We start from the raw sequence: 20,126 nt of genomic DNA on the forward strand, positions 1-20,126 counted from the left end.
AGCAACAGCTATGGAGAGATACTGGTGCTAAGGGCTATAAAATGTCTCATCTATACCTTTAAAATTATTCCGCTCAACTTCAAACCGCTCTCAGTAACACTGGCCTTGTTTAAGTCTGCGATAATATCAAATAACATCTGATTTAAAAATAAAAAGGAAAAAGCAGAACAGCACCTCTGTACAAGTGCTCTAAACCAAACTATGTACAATATCCACTTTTATTCAACAAAAAGGTTGCAAAAGGAAAGTATATTCAAAATAAAGCTGATATAACCATTCATGTACTGTATACTTCACATATTAGCCTGCATTGTTTATACTGGCTTTAAACATTTTACATGATTTAAACAATGTTTAAAATAAAGCCTGCTGATATATTTTAGCCAAATAATGGTAAATCCTTACCAACATACACCAGTATGAAAATATCTTCTACAGAACAGAAAAAGATGTTTAGAGTAATTTACAAATCATGTCATAGTTTTTCCAGCAGCATATGCTACATCACAGCTGAGCAGGGCGACAAACACTAATTTGCTCACCAGTTTGTGAAATAAAAAGCTAGAAAGTTAATAAAGAAAGGGCTCCACGATTTTACTTTTTTTTGATAGAACACGAGTATGTATTTAAAAAAATACACATCTAGGAAATTTGACAATACCTTGATATTACAATTTTTTTTTAACTTTCACAGAATTGATTCCTAAACTCAACTAAACTCAATAGTTTTTTAATTCCTATCATTAGTTGATAGAAAATAGACATAATACCTTCATATATTGAAAACAACTCAAATTGCACTCACCGGCATAGTATGATATTCTGGAAATGTCTGCGAAAAGAAAGAGGGAGAAAAAAAAGTCTTAATTGATAAATTTGTGAAAACGACTCAGTGACTTACATCCTGCGTTATTCTCGCTACAGCACTCAGCTGTAAATGGGGTAGATATTCTCTAAAACTTGTCTGTGACCAAAACCACAAAATTAGCACATTTTAAAGCCATTTTTCTCTGCATCTCATTCAGTACCTGACAGAAGATGATTTTTCATGCATGGATAACTTGAAACTACTTTAACATTTCAGAGGTACTGTACAGCAGAGTAAAGAAAAATAAATTAAGAGACAAAGAAGACTTAATAAGAGCTTGACAGGTAAAAAATAAAACAACAGATAACATTACTACCAAAGGTTTCACCAGAGAGGATGCTGACTACTCCAAAAGTCCCAATTTAACTGAATAAAATTCCCATTTTAATTCTGAACACACAAAAATGAATTTCTAATCATGCTCATCACTTCACTTCTTTACACGTTTGTCAGCACTGAGCACACAGCAGCAGTGATGAATGAAGAGGATTTGATGTGAGCTGCGTTCCAGACGGATGGAGCGAGGCGAGAATCATGACTTGGCAGAATATATCTGCGCCGTCATGCTATAACAGCTTCACCTCCAGCTCACATTCAAATCTCAATCTGTCCCCTGACCTCTCTGCCTAACGCTCCTCTCTCCCATACTTTCACTCTCTAGATTCTCATACAACAATGAAACCAAACTGAACATTATGCAGAAATGTCCAACACTCTGAAGCTAAGCTGACATCGGTTACTAAGCAACAGACAACAGGCTGTGGTGCTAATAAGGATGCTGAGGCTTTGTCTTTATAATACGTGTAGGGAAAAAAAAGGTTAGTCCTAGTTCCGTACAGTTTTATGTTACTTTGTATCAACTTGAAGCACATCAGGGTTCAGGTATGTACTGTGTTACAGTCTCTCTAGAAAATTGTGTTGAGAAGCACGTCACCAACCTGCATTTAATAAAGCTATAACCAATTAGACTGGGATGAGTAATTGTTGGCTTCATTAATAATCATTTTTAAGCTGGAGGTGTGCACTGATTCAATATTAAGGACTCACTTTAGGCTGTGTACAAGCTAAATATTTTTTATTTTTATCAGTTGCACAAAGGAATTAGATGAAGTGGCCACAGATGGAAAACAGCTAAATCATTTTTGGTTGGTACGGCTTCTCAGTGAACACCTGAGACGAGATAGAATAAGTGTAAGAGACTGGTAACAGAAAAGGCATAATTTTAGAGTTTCATTCAAAGACAGATGCAAACACTGTCTGCTATTAGCAGAAGACAAATAAGTTCATTTTCAATAGGCAACAAACAACATGTAATACTGTGATAAGAACTTAATGTAATTAGTATGAATTTGGTACTGGAACATGTGTGAATATCTTCTTGCAATATGCTGTCAGACAACATAACTGTTTTACAACAAAATATTTCAAAATTAAATAAATGCAACACTAATAATACACTGTATATAGAACGTGGTAGATATAGCCATAAGTTCATGAAGTCTCATTTTGAAGCCCTGAAGCCTTCCACTGTCACAATCGCGCAGTTTTAAAACTGGAAATTTAAGACTACACTCATACAAAGCAGGCTCACCCTAAAGCATATCCTGCCTGATTATTCTTTTTATCTCTGATAAACACCATAATTTACCAAATAAGCATCATCTTTTATTTAATAAGACCTGAGCCTAGCAATTGCAAACATAAACTAATTAGGAAAGTGTTTACTGAGGTCAAACATCAGGGAAGCCAGAGTTGTTTTTCCCACCTACTTCTATAAAGCCTGACTTGTTTTTCCACTAGAGTCACCTCCTGAGGCTTTTCAGTGCTGGCTTTACTATTTAATCTATCATTTGAATACAATCTGTGGTATTAAAGCTAAGATCTTTAGTAAACTGCGCTTACTCACAATTCTGACATAAATAAAACTGCAGTATAGCATGTACTGTACTGCTATACAGTGGCAGAATGCTTTGGTGGCCTCAGGAATACCTTTTGTGGATTATGTAGATCTTTTGGCTTCATCAGACATCTACCTCTGGCTCACACTGGGGTAGTTTGCAGTCGAGTGTGAAATGGTGGGAAGGAGAGTTAGCACCTCCAAGTCTCGAGCCACGGTTTTCAGCCAGAAAGGGCATGGAGTTCCCTTTCCAGGTCATAGAGCTGCTCTCCCAAATGGAGAAGTTTATTGGGGTCTCTTTCACAAGTGAGAGGAGAGTGGAGTGGGAGAATGATAGATGGATCAGTGTGGATTGGCAGCGATGCAGATGCTTTACTAATCTGCCGTGGTGAAGACAGAGCTGGGTGTGAAAGTGAAGCTGTCGATTTATCGGTCTATGTTCCCTTACCTCACCTACGGCCACAAGTTCTAGGTAGAGACTGAAAGAATGAGATTAGGGACACAGGCGGTGAAAATGAGCTTCCGCTGAAATAACGTTGTGCTCTCCCTTTAGGACAAGGTAGGGGATTTAATCATTCGGGAGGGGCTCAGTGCAGAACCGCTTCTTTTCCACATCGGGCATCTGAAAAGGGCATCACAGATGGGGTGTTTTCGGCATGTCCTACTAAAAGGAGTCTCTCATACAGTTCTAGGACATACTCTCGGCTGGCTTGGGAACACCTCAATGTCCTCCTGCGCTTGTCACCAGTTAAAGGGCAGAAAATAGGATGGATGGATGAATGGATACCGTGTAATAACTTACCGTGCGTGGATTCCAATAAGTTACATTTTATGGTGTGTTTTTATTACTTCTCATTGGTTCACTGATGCTCAGAGTATGCTCTACCACTTTACACACAGTAATTTCCTGTAAACACATAATCCTGTTTGTTCCTGACAGAGTTGAGTCCAAAGCGCTGGCTACAAGTAGCATGCTGTTACAAAAAGCAGCACAACTCCAATCCTGGCATTATTCTCCGCTGTACCTCACACCGAGTGTAATATTCAATACCGATAAATGCAACATGGAGGATTGTCGGCAATTTAAAGCTAGAACTGGCAGTACATTCAGCAAAGAACACCAAAGGATTAAGGATGTATCGAAATGTTTCTTGACATTTAAAAATATACATCAAAGAGTAATATCCCAAACCGCCACTGCTCTTTAAAATGTGATAAATACAGCTGCACATATTTTAAACATTTACCGTATGCATGGCAACATTAGTACAACACAGACACAAAACATCTTCATATGTAGTTCAACAGACTTGTCTTTGTCATGAGAAATGATTTAAATCCAAATCAAACTTTTAAAATCCACAAATAATGTCCCCAGACTAGAGCCTGTTAGAGAGGATACATCTGTCAATAGAGCCGCTGAAGACATTTTCAGTTGCATAAACACACTTCAGCGCTTCTCCTTCCTACTCTGTCATATTTGCTCCCTCATGCTCTCGGCCCCTATTCTTTTGCTTTCCCACTCAGAGTGAAAAAGCTATTGCCTCTGGCTGTAAATCGCAGAGGCTACACCAGTTGACACCATGCTAAGGGCATTGCACAACTCCATTCTCATCATGAAAACAACAACAGCCTTTTGCACTGATCAGCCTGTCAGAACACAGTACAACAGAATAGCAGGGAACAGAACTGAGTGCAGCATCAGAGCAGTCACCACAGTGGCAGCTAAGGCTTTAATGAGGTAGTTGTCCCTGTACGTAGCAGCTATAAAAAAAAAAAAAGGTTTATTGCAGTATTGAGACCACAAGGAAGGGAAGTTCTCATTTACACCAGAGCAGTTTTTCACATCTGGATTTTTAATGTTAAGCAGAAAAAATGAAGATTTGCTGATGATACAAAGCTTAAGTTTTCTTCACCTGAAACACTTGTGTAGTAGCCTTTATAGCCTACTCACAATACACAGACCAACAGAAGCCAGAGTAGTTTCAGTATAGTGGTTTATGTATTCACCTAATCAGCAATATATAGCTGGTTCTATAGATCTCTCTGTTCCCCATCAGGAAGGTCATCGAGTGTTAGAAATAATAAGAAGAAAAAGCTGCCAAATTAATCAGCCCCTTGTGAATAAGGGAGCAGCCAAAAGTAAGCAGCTAATATGTTCACTGCTACACTTTCCAGTGCAGTCAGACGAACTCAATTCAGCAGAAGAATCAAAAAAATTCTTAGGACTTTATTTAATTACATTTTTACCGCTATAACATTAGAGAAGAAAAACAAAAATAAGAACCTGAAGACATTACAACTTAAACTCAAATGGACCTTTAAAGAACTAGGTATTAGGTATATCCTGTCAGTAGTAGGTTGGATTCCTTTTACTTTTTTATTTAGAATTGCCTGAATTCTTCATTGCATCCAACAAGGCGCTGAAAACATTCCTCTGAGATTTTGGCCGCATTGGCACGACATCATCAGATGGTAACCGTACAACTGTTGGCTGCACATCCACGATAGGAATGGATTGCAAAGATGCTCCAGATAGGCCATTTGGAAACATTTTAGAACTCTGTCTTGTTCAAGAAGCCAGTCTAAGATTATCTGAGCATTGTGACATGGTGTGTTACACTGCTGGAGGTATCCATCAGATGATGGGCACACTGTGGCCATAAAGAGGTGGACATGGTGAGCAGCGATATCCAGGTAGGCTGTGGTTTTTGCTCCAAGGCTACCAAAATATTTTCAAACAACTCACACAGTGGATCAATGCCTGTTGGTCGATCATTCATGCATCACAGCAGAAATCAAGACTCATCAGATCAGACAATGTTTTTATAATTATCCGTTTTCCAATTTTGGAGAACCTGTGCAACGGTAACCTCAATTCATAGGTTACTTCGGCTGGTGTGGTCATCTGCTGCTGAAGCTAATCTGTATCTACGTTTGATGTGTTGTGTAAAAAACCATGCCATGTTCAAAGTCACTTAAAATCACTTTTCTTCCTCATTCTGAGGCTCAATTTGAACTTCAGCAGGTCATCTTCTATCTTACTTACTTATCTAACTTACTTCTATCTGATTGGCTAATTAGTTATTTGTATTAACAAGAAGTTGAACAGGTGTACCTAATAAAGTGACTGGTGAGACAGGTTTATTTTTTGAAACCAGTCAGCGCCTTGTGAAGTTGGATCATGTCTTCTCTCTGGCTGAACAAATTAATGATTAAATTTCAGATCACATTGTTTTCTTTATTATTTATTTTATTCAAATCTGTGATTTTACGAGGCACGTGTGCAGTATGCTCTCTCAGATACCCACTTTATTCCCTCCTGTTCTTGCAGGTTTTCCACCGATTTAATAGATTTATAGTTTCTTTCGTTTATAAGCCATTTTATGGCTCTACCTCAGTGTGCAGTACACTGCCCCAAAGTTAACATTTATAAACACATTAAACCAAACCACAGCAGCACCGGGGTCTAGCAGAACCTTCTCATCTTAGAATACTTTCAGGAACTGAGAAAAAGGGATTAGTTACCCAAAACGTTTGATCTAATATATGTATTACATAAAATACCTCCCAATCCATTTACTCTATAAAAAAAAAAAAAAAAAAAAATACTGTCTAGCATTAAATAGACCTATGAGCCAAGAACCTTCACAGCCAAGGTGACCGATCACAGATGACTATATCAAACCTAGTTTCAAAACACTTGAGGTTCATTTCATTTTCTTACACAAGCTTATAAGCGGAAACATTAATCTGTAATGTCAATGGCATACCTTTTTTAATCTCTTCTATAAATACATATTTGCTAATCATCTCACACCTTTTTATACAAGTCAGTGTGAGGTGAAGGACTTGACTTTTAACATATTATAACATAGCAGTCTGGACTGATTCTGGACTGAACACAGATATGGATACTAACTGACTGTCATGTAATTCTTTCTAAAATGTTCAGTTTGATTTCCCATTTAGTCTTTGCCATTTCAGTCTAATACTGCACGTTTGCAAGACATCCTGATGGCATAGAGTCATGTGAAAGTTTTCACAGTGAAAAAAATAAATACATCCCATGAATCAGTAGTTTGTACCATGTTACTTCAGTTCATTTGAGGTTAATTGGCATTTATTTATTTATTTGCATTTGTTTACAGCTCTAAGCTTTGCAACACCTTAATTCTTTTCTTTTTCAGCCATTGTTATAGATTTGGTGTTGTGTTAGGGATCATTGTCCTTTTGCATGACCCAGTTTCAGGCAAGCTTCAGGTGTCAGTCAGGCAACCTCACATTTGACTTCAGAATACTTTGATATACAGAGGAGCTCACGCTCAACTCAATGACTGCAAGATGTCCAGGTGCTGTGGCCGCCATCATCACGACTCCACCATCTTGATGACAGTTGCTATGAAGTGTTTGCTCTAGAATGGTGTGTTTCTGTTTCGCCAAACATGGTGCTGTGCACTCTGGCCAAACATCTACAGAAGTCTTGCAGTTTGCTCAGATGCAACTTTGCAAACCGAAGCTGTGCTGCCATGTTCTTTTTAGTGAGAAGTGGCTTTCTGCTGGCAACCCTTTGAAACAGGCCATACTTGTTCAGCAAACTGAGAACTACCCAATTATGGCAAAAAAAAAGAAAGAAATGAAAAATCATGATCATAACCACTTTGCTAATAATGATATGATAGGTAATGGATTTTGGAATAACGTAACTGTTAAACTTTTTTGTGTGTGAAAATATCTTCACAGTGGACCTTCTTGAATTTCTAAAATATTCATGTGGATTGATCTAAACCTGCCACAATGAGTCTGAGTTTAGATGGGGGCAAAAGCCACAGCTGTACAGGAAAGGAATGTGTTGTATTTACAACAAAACAAATGTACGACTGCAAAACAGAACACAGAAGAAACAGGAATTTTATCTTCATTATAATTATTCTTGTTTGTATAATGTTAGGAAGGCAAAACTGTAATTGAAAAATAATTATCTAAATAATTACCTATTAATTACCTAAAGAAAAGCGCTGTCAGATACAGGCAATAGTCAGATGCACTGCGTATACATTTCCTTAGAAGAGGCTTTAAAACTATGAAAGCTAAACAGCAAAATTATGTTAGAATGAGGCCCTGAAATTGATTTGAACGTCTCACAGGCAGTCAGTGATGACCGACATGGAATAACTTAAGCAAAACAGTGAGCTGTGGATGCAAATAAGGGCAGACTGATGGTGACACATGAGCGCTCGCTTCCAGTCATACAGTCACTGATCTTTCAAGACAGCCTCCTTCTGTATTACCTGAAAATATGACAACAACTTCAACAAACCAACTGTAACACTGTCCTCCAAAATTTGTAGCAGAAATTAAACGTCTATATGGCTACAGTTAAGCATATTGTATATCCTATGACCTCATGTTTAATCTGTCACTTTACAAACTTGGAAAGTTTATGGATAGCTGCTTCAGCTAAGGAAGCGTTTAAAGCAAAAGCTACTTTTTATTTATGATTGTAAGCGTGAAAAATATGACACAAGCCATCAGGTATCTTAGTTATAGTTATTGGCGCAATAGCAGAAAACATGGCCTGGGGCACAGGATGGGTGTTGGAGCTCGAAGTGTCCTGGAATTCAATGCAGCACAATAAAGTAACCACATTTAAGGCAAGACATGAGACAACACAACTTAACTGAGATCATAAGCTGGAGTTTTATATCCTTTATAGATTCTACGGGTGTGTTTGTGTTTTATATGTAAGCTAATATTGCAGAAACAAACACACTGAATTCCCTTTTTTCTATAGGCGTAGGGACAATCTGATTTTCAGCTATAAAGGCAATATGAAAAACTGTTCAGCTACTTACAGTCCTCTGAACAAGAAAAAAGGGACATTTGATAACTGTGGGCAGTTGTTGGACAAAACAAGAAATCTGATGTTTAACTCTTTGCGGTGCAAGTATAACCAAATGTGGCTGAACAAAGAAGACTACAAGCTTGGACTCCAATATGCTTTTTAAACCACCTTAAAAAGCTGTCTGTATGAATAAAGACTTAGATACAGTTTTAACTTAGGAAAAGCTGGTTAGGATTTAAAAAAGAAAAGAAAAGTCAGTGTTACATGTGATCATCTCGCTAAGAGTTAAACCTACTCCTGTTTAGCTTTTGGATTTCATTGACATAGGTGCCAGTTCCTCTAAACTATGAGAGCAACGTTTAGGAACTATAATCACAGCAGTTTTTGTTATAATCGAACGTCAAGCTGAGGGGGTTTCAGAGTTGTTCCCAAGAAAAGTTTAAATACGCTTCGTGCAGACAGGACAGCACACAGTCACGCTATGATTCATAAGTTACGTCGAGTCAGCAAAATAAGAAAAAGATTTTTTAATTTAGGCTTAACGCTACAAACAAACAGATCTCTGCCACTTAATCTAAAAAAATGAGAAGGAACCAACCAGGTTTAACAAATAAAACACAATGGGCCGACACCTTATCAGTCCCCTAATCTTGTTTGTTTGTGTTCCACTCTTTACCTGTCTGTGAGGTTTTTCACATGCAACTGCTTGCACAGCAGTGCACAGAACAAATTCCTTTCCAACTTTCTGCCTGCCAGACCCTCTCTACCTGCCTCGCACAGAGCACACACCGATCCAATCAACGGCAAGAAGATTCACAAAGCCATCAGTATAACCGCACACATACATACCTCCATTGGTGCAACCCAGGAAATCCCAGAACTGCATGTTGGCAGTCAGTACGCAGAGGCCCGGTCCACCGCTAAATCATGAATGTCTGTGCGTTCCTCTCCTCTCTCTCTGCACTTCCTAGTTGTACTGTATGCTGTCACTTATAGGAGAGTGAAAACAGCCGCCCACTGAATGTTTAGGACTGACACACCTGGGGGGCTGAGTTTCATTTCCAAACTGTTGCCTCCTCCTTCTAAATGCTTGATTCTCATTCTTTCCCCAACTAACTCTCCCATCATATCCCACCATTCTGCCTGTCGAATTTGTGAGACCCATCATCACTAAAGAAAGGGATAAGGGAAAAAAATCAATCCAATATCCGAATTGTTGTTTCCCCATTCATGCATCTTCATCTCAGTGGAAGTAACAAGAGAAAAGGTGAGGAGACCAAGCAGCAGACACGGAAACAAAGCCATTCCTTTCCCTTTCAAGCATCACTTCTACAAATAAAAACTCATGCACGATCATCACATGTGCACAATTTTTCAGAATAATGAAAAATGTGCTTGATATGCAGTCAAAAACAGAGAAGTGAAAAACATCAACTGCTGCACTGGTGGGATGTGCACTCGAGCAAACATTAATGAGTGCTTTAGTAGTATCTACACAGAAAGGCATCCGCTGGAAGGGAAATTGTACCAGAAACTGACATTTCTTGATAATTCACTAAGAAAAAAATATCCCTTTTTCAGGAGAGAAGTATATTCCATGTCAAGCATGGTTATTTTGTCCATGATCAGATCATAATATCTGCGAACACACTTTGGTTTCCTGACCCAGTGGTTTTTGCTGCTAGAGGATGTTTGCAGGGATGTGATCTGTGGTAACAGCCACATAAAGGCAGGAAACAAGACGGCAAAGCATCAGGAAAACAGACATCTGTAGGAGACAAATCAGGGCAGCTTGGATTAAAAAAAAAACCCTGAAATCAAAAAAAGCAAATAACTGACAAACCTTCAACCACAGAGCTGCTGGGCACTAAGCTGTGAACCAGGTTTAATTCTGTCAGGTTTACCATTATGCATAGATTTCTGTTTAATCCCATCAAGCACGCTCACGAATGATTTGTGGCCCTAAAAAACACACAAAAAACCCCACAGGATCTGCTCAAATATTAATCCATTTCAATCGGCCTAGTTCAGTGATCAGTGTGCAATATTGAGGTTGACAAGGCAGCAAACAGCCCCCAAAACACTTGAGACATTCAGGTTTAAGTAAAGGCTGTCTCCCCCTTTTGTCTCCAAACCATTGCCTGCAAAAGATAAGTCTCAGTGTGAGCCACTCACTGCTCAACAAAACATAGCTGTTTTGCAAAGGCGTTGTTACTCCGCATGACAGAAATCCTGCCTGGTTTGGACCTTTGCACCCACCGGAGAAACACAGAGGGGTGGTTTCGGCCACTGCACCACTGTCTGTCTGTTAGGAATACAAATTACTCCGCCGTGTATAAAACGACTTGTAATTCACATCAGCTAATTCACTCTAAACCCTCATGCCAGCTCCTAAAAACACACCCACACCTAAGTGCATTGTCGTTAACCCCCATTGTCTGTGTGTGTGTATGTTACCCCCCTTTAATGCTAAGCTAGCTAAGCTAACCCAGGGCTATTCCCACTCAGTTCGCCCCCAAGAGGGATCAATACTCACCCGCTTCAGCCCTGGAGCCCGACCGCACCTACTTTCCGTAACCGGACACCTTATCCAGCCAGCGCGTCTGAATTTTATTAGCACATCCACTGATAATAGAAACCGGCTAGATGGATGTCTCTGTGCTCCAGGTCCCTCTCCCCTGTCTGTTTTTGTCCACAACAGCGCCGTGCCCGGTAGTCGGTGTCCACTGACGCTAGCTGTTAGCACTGCTGCTGCCTCTGCTGCTGCTGCTGCTGGAGGAGCCTGATCCTTTACAACATGGCTGCAGCTGGCAGGGCTCATTGACAGGAGGAGAGGGGCCCTACGTGTCCACGCCTGCATCAAGGGACCCCAAATCTTTCTGCATATGAGATCCAGATTTTGGAGAACTACACTATCCCCCTATTTATTTTGTCACATGAAGAAAAATGGCACAGGAGAGTAAAACCGCCTTATATTGTACACTAATCTTGGGGTCTTAAAAATCCACACATTTAACATACTATGGTGGTATTTTATTGTTTTACGTATTGATGACCAGTTAAAAAGGACGTTCTGTAGTGCCGTGAAGGGAAATCTATTTTGAGCCCATATTTTTGCCATATTAAGGAGAAAACACATTATGTTCTGAGGTTTTGATTCTTTCTTGCAGTTGGTTCTAGTTAATAGGGCATCCAAACAATAGCACTTCATGAAATTACTGTATATATGGTTGCTGACAGGCTCTAAATTATACATAAACATTAGAAATCAAACACTGAGTCCTCGCTAAATCTGGCTAAAGTATGTGCACACATTGAAGTACACCTTTATTTGATTTTAAGATTTAAGAGGTGCATGTGTCTGTGTGTGTGTCGGGAGGGACTGTCAGAGCAGGATGAAGTAAAGCTGTCATTGCCACTATCAAACTGCAACACCGTTTGTCTGTAACCATGCGTCTTTGCTTCTTCACTGAATAAAAAGATGTACAGTGAGTTTCACAAATGTATGTCAGTGCTGATGGAAGCTTTAAGTTTTCTGTATTTTCATAGTGGAACACACTACACAGAGGAACAGTAAAATAAAGGACACAGCGAACCTACAGCTGTGCTAGAGCTCATGTTTAAATTAAATCTTAAGAGATTTATGTCATACATTATTCATCATTGCTTTATGATGTAAGGCAAACAAAAGAGGTCTTGAAATAAAGATCCCCCCCCCCCCCCCACACACACACACACAATTATTGACTTTGATGCTGGCTGCTTTGTTTTCCTCTAACTGTGTATCGCCACTGTCTCGCAGCCAAAGCCCAAAACAATCCATCTACTCACACAGCTCCCCCCTCCTCACACATACAGTCCCACCTACACATCTACTACATTCATGCATGCAGCCAGCTTATGCCCATGCAAACACACATTCATGCAGACACATTCTGAATACAGAGATTATTTTTATCCACGCACACGTGTGATGCAAATTATGATGCAAGAGACGGTGACACTTGGATTAACTCACAATGCCGTGATTACGTGGCAGCGCAGCCCACGTATGCACGTCACACACCGTGGCATCTACTGGGACAAAAACATTGTGCTTAATCTAAAAGGAATTGTAAGAAGGTTAAGGCTTTGTATAACACATACATTTCTGCTGTGTTATTGACTGGTAGAAAGTCAAATCACAGTTTAATTGACTGGTTTCAGAAAAAAAAAACCCTGCTGCAGTGGCCAAATAAATGCATTTATATTGTATAAACTATTTGGCTTGTAAAATAATGACTGGCAGTTGTTTGAATAGAAATACATTTCATTACAATTTGTTACCAGATTTAAAAGGGTTATTTAAAAAGAATCACATTTAAAACTGTGTCCAATTCTTTCCAGCTTCCCCTCTTATTCACTTTAGCTCTGCTATTTTTCCTTGGCACATAATTTCTTGTGTAAACAATAAAAAATACCCCCCCCCCCCCAAACAAAAACAAAACAACAAAACAACAAAAGAAAACAAAGAAAACAAAAACCCAGCTATAACACTGAGATTGAAGAGTAATGTTAAAACCCAAGTATGTGATGAAGGATGACTCTATGTGACTGATTTCAGTGCAGCTCTTTTAGACAGTCTGTTAGGATTGCGTGTGGCTGCATAAACCTGAGTGGTGCCTGACTGCAGATGATATCAGAGTAAAAGAGGAGGTACAGGCTTCCATCTAGTGGTACATTTGAAGAAGCGCCATATAAAATATCATGAGTTTTTAGGATTTATTACAACCTTATAAATATCTTGTTATTTAGGCAACAAGCTGAATCACAGAAAAGACACATTTGGCATCAAAGGCATTCTTTTTTGTAACACATGCAATTTAAAATCCCCCCCAGTGTTTTTTTGTACTTAAATAGAGCAGTTTAGGTACCTAGAATTGCACATAGACAGTATTATCAGATTCTTGGTGAGGGATTTAAAAAGTACAAAATAAACCTTGTCAAAGTACTTGTCAAAACTCGCCGTGTAACTCGAGCTCAGACTGGATGTTTGTGATTCAGTTGTGTTATCACAAAAGTCACTAGGCTCACTTCTTTCTGTTTCCACACTCTCAGCTTTTTGCAGGCACAAACTTGTGACGTTCAGATTCAACCACCATGATTAATCAGATTTCAAGCTGCATTTTTTTTAGTAGTAGTCAAAGAGCAGTAAATAGAATTATAGTAACAGTTACCCTGAAATGCAACTGATGCTGTGAACAGTGATTCTTTACATAAATGGTCGACAGAGTGCAATATTTTATCAGTAATTGTATTGATTGTTGGTATCTGGCTGTACTTATTTCTGTTTTTGTATTTAGGGATTTCAATGTAATATTTTATAGTGTGCTTAGAGAAATAATTATTCACTGACACCACAAAAATGTTTAAATTGTGCTTTAATATTATAAATATAAAGTGCTGAACAAATATAAAGTGCTTTAAATTTTGAACTTAATGTAAAACTTCTCACTAAAGCGTAAGCATTTTGTGAACTACAGTGAATATTCATGGTATTTTCCAATAGTTAATAATACACTGCTGTCATACCTGCATATAATCAACATACATTCCTGGTACTAAACATGCAACTGTTGCACCAGTTAATCCATATTTCTACATCTTTATTATCTCTATAGTGAATACACTTCAAGTTTTAGTGAATACATTCAGATTGTATGAACCTCTCATGCATTGTATTTGATAATAAATATCAGTAAATAAGGAACTCTTATCCAAACCAAGGACTCCTGCAGCAGAAATTGTGGTAAAAGGTCAGTCAGAGACATGAATAGAGACATGAATAGAGACAGAGTGAAATGGATGAAGGTAAAGAAAGAGAAATTGAAGGACAAAAAGACATGTAATAATAGTTCAGTGCAGTATACAGAGAAAGAGGCTTAGGAAATGAAAATGAAGTATGAGTGACTAGGAAAAGAGTAGAGTAGTGAAGGTTTAAGAACATACAGAGTGGAAATTTGAGAACGAATGGGGGGATGGAGAAAGTCACACGGAAGCATATCCTGTGGCCTTTCAGGCAGAGATAGTGCAAATGAAAGGGCATAATTGGAAGATGATGGCCAGAGATGGGAAAGTTAAGAAGACTGTGAGATACACCTGGGTAGTTATGATGAGGTAAAAGTGCATGAGGCTTAGAAGTGCCTGTGCTCTAGCATGCCACTTCGGTGGTCTTTGAGACACTCTGGTTCACACTGGAAATACTATCCATGGAAACATCGGTGTGAGAGCGCACACGCTTCTCGTCGTTGCTGTGTGAACTTATTTGGCTACGTTGCAGCTCGTTGGTATGTGCTCGGCTTCGTGGGCCATCCAAGGACATAAGACTTGAACTGGACGTTGTCCGTGAGCGAAGTCTGGTCATGCTGGCACTGGACACTGTAGAGGAAGAAGAGCAGAGTCCTTTTATTATACTGTTTGAGCCTTTCAGTGAGCAGTAGTCTCATCCCCCCCCCCCCCCCCCCCCCCCCCCCCCCACACACACACACATTCAGAGGTGGTTCTTGTTAATAAAGTGAGATTTCAGGAAAGTTATATGAATTAATTTTTTGCTCATTGCTATTTCAGAACATTGCCTTGACCTATATAAAATCCAGCTAGTAAATTAGTGACTTAATGAAATAAAGACCATCACGAACAGGAAATTGAGATATTGAATTAAATGCTGTCATCATTAATGGTTGGCGGTTCATTATCACTTACAATATCCCATGCCCTGGATGAAATATTTGAAGGCTTCAATCACTTTGGCTGGCTGTGGAGAGAAAGATCATAACTATTAGGAGAGAATTTGCATTATTCTCAAAGCAGCCAGTAAAATGTGTTTTCACACCTGATCCACTTGAGGAAGCCCTCCACAGTCCGACATCTAGAGGAGGACGAATGAGAAAGAAATATGCATAATTCACTCTAAGGTTATGAACTTATCAGCACCACAGTTTTAAATAAAATACATCAGATATTGCACGTGTGTTTATTTTTGAGTCAACCAGTTCTCCAGTTACCTTAAGCAGTGTGGTTTTGGTGGGGTTGAGCTTAGAGTTGCAGTCCACCACAGCTTCCACAGCTGGAGAATTATCGCCTACAATGAGCAGAGTGGAGCACCTACACACCAACAGGAAGATGAAACAGTCAGAGAGACTAAACATATGGTTGGGATTGACTTGGCCTGTTGCAAAGATGCAAGCCTGTGATGGGCAAACGACAGAATTAAAAGAGGTGATTTTGTAGAAGGGTCATTAAATAAGTAAAAGATTCTGTATGAAGACAAATGGTTTTACTAACTTGAGAGTCCTGACGTTGATGTTTCCTCCAGGAACGGGTCTTTCCACCTCAAGAGCGTTGCGGTGGTTGTAGGAGCGGAAGAACTGACTGACATTGGCCTGGTTCATTGTTGTTGTGATGCGGTGGCGGTATGTGGCGATGAGGTCGTGATTGGTCAGGATTTCATCCTATAAGTCGGAGACAGATGTTCTGTATTTAGCAGTTGCTGTGTATATATCTTAAGTCATCTTCATATTTTAATTTAAATAAATATATTTAATATATATTATGTATTACTTCATCTTATGATGAGCATTTCAGTTTTTCTTCTGAGGCTAACTAAAATTGAACACTGTAGAAAAGGCTTGACAACTTGCCTTTCCAAACAAGTGTGCGATGACAGTGTCTGGTAGAGTCTGGGTCCATCCAGTGAGCTGTAACACAGTTTCACCAGGTGAAGCGACCTTCATTTAGTAATCTTTAATGCATTGACATTAGGGCTGTTTAAGAACAATTGAAAAAGGGAACAATGAAAAAATGTTTCATTGCAGCCGGTGTAAAAATGAATCAAATTTAGGTTGTATCTGACTACATATTGTCTACCTTGGTTGCAAACGTATCCATTAAGCCTTCAGCACTGGGGTTGATATTGATCAGAACCAATCCATCCACCAAATCAGGGTGATTCAGCTGCATGCACAGATGAAAAGATCTGACTCTGTTAGTCTACATCAGCCACAAAAGAATTTGAAGTACTCCCAACATCTCCGATTCAAGACATGTCTAACTGTATCTTTGTAACTTGACTCGAAGAGCAAAGATCCGCATAGAGAAGCCCAGAAGATCAACAACAAAAATGGCTTTATGCTTTATTTATTTTTAAAAGATTCAGACTCACAGCAAATCTAGCCAGGATGTATGCTCCCGCTCCCACTCCCAAACCAATTACACTACGCAACCTGCAAAACACACAGCCAAAGATTAACTGGTCCAGATTTAAATCAGAGGTGAATCCAAGTAAGGAGTGTCAGGTCTGTCTTACCCAAAGTGTTTGAGGACAGAAGGCAGTGCTTCAGACAGTTGGTCCATGGTAGGGTAGGTGTGACTGAGGGGTCAAAAGTCAGTTTTCCCATCAGCATTCACGGGATCTCATATCAAATAATTTTACAATCCCATCATTAATTCTTAAAATACACATGTGGTGTGAGAAATGGGTAACAAAGACCATCTACTAACCCAGCAGGCAGAGTTTTGGCTGCCTCGTGCTGTCCTGGGGCTTCAACGTGACAAACAGGAAAATGTCTGATGATTTCGTACATGTCCTGATGGTTGAACAGAGTCTCAAAACAGGACTTGTCTGTGGCAAGAAAACACAAAAATGGAACTGTTAAGCAGTAAACATTTTAAATATAAGAAAAAATAAGAAGACAAGTAAACAATTTGTAGACACTTTAGAAAGTGTGAAACAGGCCCTTACATGATAAAGCCAACATGCTGTGTTCCAGATACAAAAATAGATTAGAAATGGAAACATGTTTGGACATCATTGCTCCAGGGATTTCCACCTTCATTTATTTCTGTCCTTTGGTATTTAGATCTATTCTATTTATTTAGAGGATATAGAGATCACAAAAACTGTATTGCTGGGGTTGAGAGCTGCTACTTACGGTTCAGTCCAACATCATGAAAGGTCAGGATGGCAGGGTGATTTCCCTTTAGTGTCCCGGTCATGATACAATGGACATTCCCATACTGAGTCTCTACATGCTCCTCCTGAAACAAAGATGCATCAAAGAAGAGTCCAAATCTGGAACTAGTATTCTGTATAAGTTACCCACAAATTAAAACATGTTAAATATAGCCAGGATCTCCTCAAAGTGCTTTACTAGTATAGCCTAAAAGCATATGATATCAATATAAAAGTCATTAAATTTGCACTGCAATCGCAACAGATTTACCCCTAGCCTCCTAAAACCCGAGCTCTTGTTTTGGCATGCATGGGATGCAGCAGATCTATGTTGAGCAGAATGAGGTATAATTTGCAGAAAAGCAAACAGGGTCTCAAGAAGTTGAAATTTCTCTATGATACTCACAGTGATTTGGGGGTTGAAGACAGAGTCACAGTCATTCTCCTCCAGAACCATGGCTGCTGTTGCAGAGGAACGTCCCTTAAACTCTTTATAATTTTTTTCTTTTTCCTTGTTAGTATATCTGGATATTTCTGTAGTCAGATACCATGTGAGAGTTGGAGCTCTTTGTGACACACTGTGTGTTTGAGCTGGTTTTTATATCCTCTGACTCTGATCTGTTTTTAAGCCCTGATCGCAATCTGGTTCACACGCGACCGAGTGGACCTTCCTTTTTTAATCTGACCTCAGGCTGCTGTGCTTCCACAGAACCAGCACAGGATTTGTACAAGGAATTATCCCCAACAGTTGCCCTGCAAAATCAAAACTTATCTTATCTTTAAGTGTCATTGCATTGCAATCAGAAATATTGCATGCAAGCAAGTTGATCCTATGATTTTCAATTTTAATTGATTTTTTTCTGGGATTTTAGTACACCACTTTTTAAAACTTTGAATATGTGATTTACTTTTTGTACAATTGTAAGTGAAATGTAATAAAACAACTCTTAAATCTGACCCATAGGGAGCTTGATAGACTGAAATAAATTCATAACAAAGAAAAAATGCTGTGAGGCATCACTGGAATCACAGCACCTTCAGACGTGAGCTAAGCAGGTCAGCTGTTTAATCTCAGTGAGCCATCTGTTTCTCACAGCAAAGCAGTCTGCTCTCCGTCGCTAAGCTTGACCCTTCTGTTAATGCAGAGTGTTATGATTTAACGCCGATAGCTGCTCTGAACTCAGCATGTCATGTAGAACTTGCAGAGACCTGCAGCTAAAATGATCTCCAGTGGCCTATAATTTCAGTCCTCTCGACAAAAACATCCAACAAACATCTTTTACCAAAGCAATCCGTGCTAAGCTTGAAATATTTCGATAGCCTAAAGCCGCTGCAAGAGTTCATCTGAGAACAGTGCCTTTTAATTTAATCTCAGTGGAACTTTAAAGCACTTTATGAGAGATACTTTCAACCTCTCCTATATTCACAAAGAATCACCAGAGGAGAAGCTCCACATGTTCCTGGGATTGAACCAGGGATCTTTTGCTTGTTGGGCAAAAGTCTAAACCAAACATGAGGATAAAATCAGATGTGATCCTTCGAGAAAAACAGAGAAGACAAATGTGAAATTCTAAATTCCGTGAATATGTGCCTCCAATTTTACATATCAAATTTCTGGTTTTACAAAAACAGCAGCAAATTTAAAATCTGCTTAAAAATAAGTCTTCAAGTGAAGCAATGCCATCTTTTCAGGTCTGTTTCAGCAAATATTATTATTCTTAAAAGAAAATATTTACATATCAATGCTGCATGTACTATGAACCGTGTGTTTCTGAAGATGTAGATTAATAATCAATACTTTAAATATGCTATCCTTTTTTCTGTTTGGGTGTTTTGAGTGTTTGGGTGTTTTCTGGCTACCTAATGATTAAGACAAACTCTATCATTAAAAACGTTTTTGATGCTATGCATCAGATATCAGATATTTGTGCTGCAGCGTATTTTCTAACAATCTGAGCAGTTCGTTGAGAAAATGCAGTATCATATCTTGGCTTACAGCTGGTTTTAACAGTACTGTACATGATGTATTTTACTGGTACACATCAATCTTGACTTTCATACTACTATATGGTCCAGATAACAAATAATATTGTATTATATACTACTTCTTTTCTTTCAAGGAAAAAAAACCTTTATTATATTATAATGAACTGAAAATGTGAATTTTCTCATGATGGCAAAAAGTCAGAAGTTTCTGGATTAGCTTTAGAAAATCATTTCTGGCTAAAGACGAATTCTTTCATCTTGACTTTACAAACCATGACAAAGTGCATCACATTTGCAAAGTTGATAAAACTCAAATATGCAATTAGAGAACGACAGAGGAACAACATAGGTACCTGGGATACTTCCCAGACAGTAACAGCTGGTTGAACGGAAGTAGAACAGACTGTATCATGACTGCCTTCTTTAGGAGATATTACCACCACTGCTTTAACCATACACACAGAGCCAGATGAGAGCTGTGTGCACAGGAGATTTAATCCATTTAGTGGTGAGTGAAGAGTAGAAGGCAGCAGATGGGTCT

The 20,126-nt window shown here is 38.9% G+C and overlaps 2 protein-coding genes across 8 annotated transcripts in view; both read right to left on the minus strand.

Moving 5' to 3' along the window:
- Positions 1–11,398, minus strand: part of LOC308404976 (focal adhesion kinase 1-like) — a 64,851-nt gene extending 53,453 nt beyond the window's left edge. For 2 of the 7 annotated variants that reach the window (XM_080895322.1, XM_080895323.1), the window contains exons 1-2: positions 9,460–9,589; positions 806–832 (exon numbers count right to left, since the gene is read on the minus strand). In XM_080895322.1, the coding sequence (XP_080751448.1) occupies positions 806–832; positions 9,460–9,496 (64 nt within the window). In that variant the 5' untranslated portion in view covers positions 9,497–9,589. Of the gene's footprint in view, positions 1–805; positions 833–9,459; positions 9,882–11,146 lie in introns of those variants that run through there. The other 5 variants (XM_080895317.1, XM_080895319.1, XM_080895321.1 and 2 more) reach the window with 5 other exon arrangements.
- Positions 11,399–14,559: 3,161 nt separating this feature from the next.
- On the minus strand, positions 14,560–18,151 carry LOC308406180 (protein NDRG1-like). Its single transcript, XM_080897046.1, has 12 exons — positions 18,006–18,151; positions 17,580–17,685; positions 17,149–17,269; positions 16,955–17,017; positions 16,811–16,871; positions 16,516–16,602; positions 16,290–16,346; positions 15,934–16,100; positions 15,654–15,753; positions 15,482–15,517; positions 15,352–15,403; positions 14,560–15,027 (listed from the first exon to the last, which is right to left on the minus strand). Exons 1-12 carry the CDS (start codon positions 18,054–18,056, stop codon positions 14,801–14,803), a joined length of 1,128 nt encoding a protein of 375 aa, XP_080753172.1. The 5' UTR covers positions 18,057–18,151; the 3' UTR covers positions 14,560–14,800.
- Positions 18,152–20,126: the final 1,975 nt, after the last annotated feature.

Source organism: Rhamphochromis sp. 'chilingali' (assembly GCF_963969265.1).
Source record: "Rhamphochromis sp. 'chilingali' genome assembly, chromosome: 11".
Classification (NCBI taxonomy): domain Eukaryota; kingdom Metazoa; phylum Chordata; class Actinopteri; order Cichliformes; family Cichlidae; genus Rhamphochromis; species Rhamphochromis sp. 'chilingali'.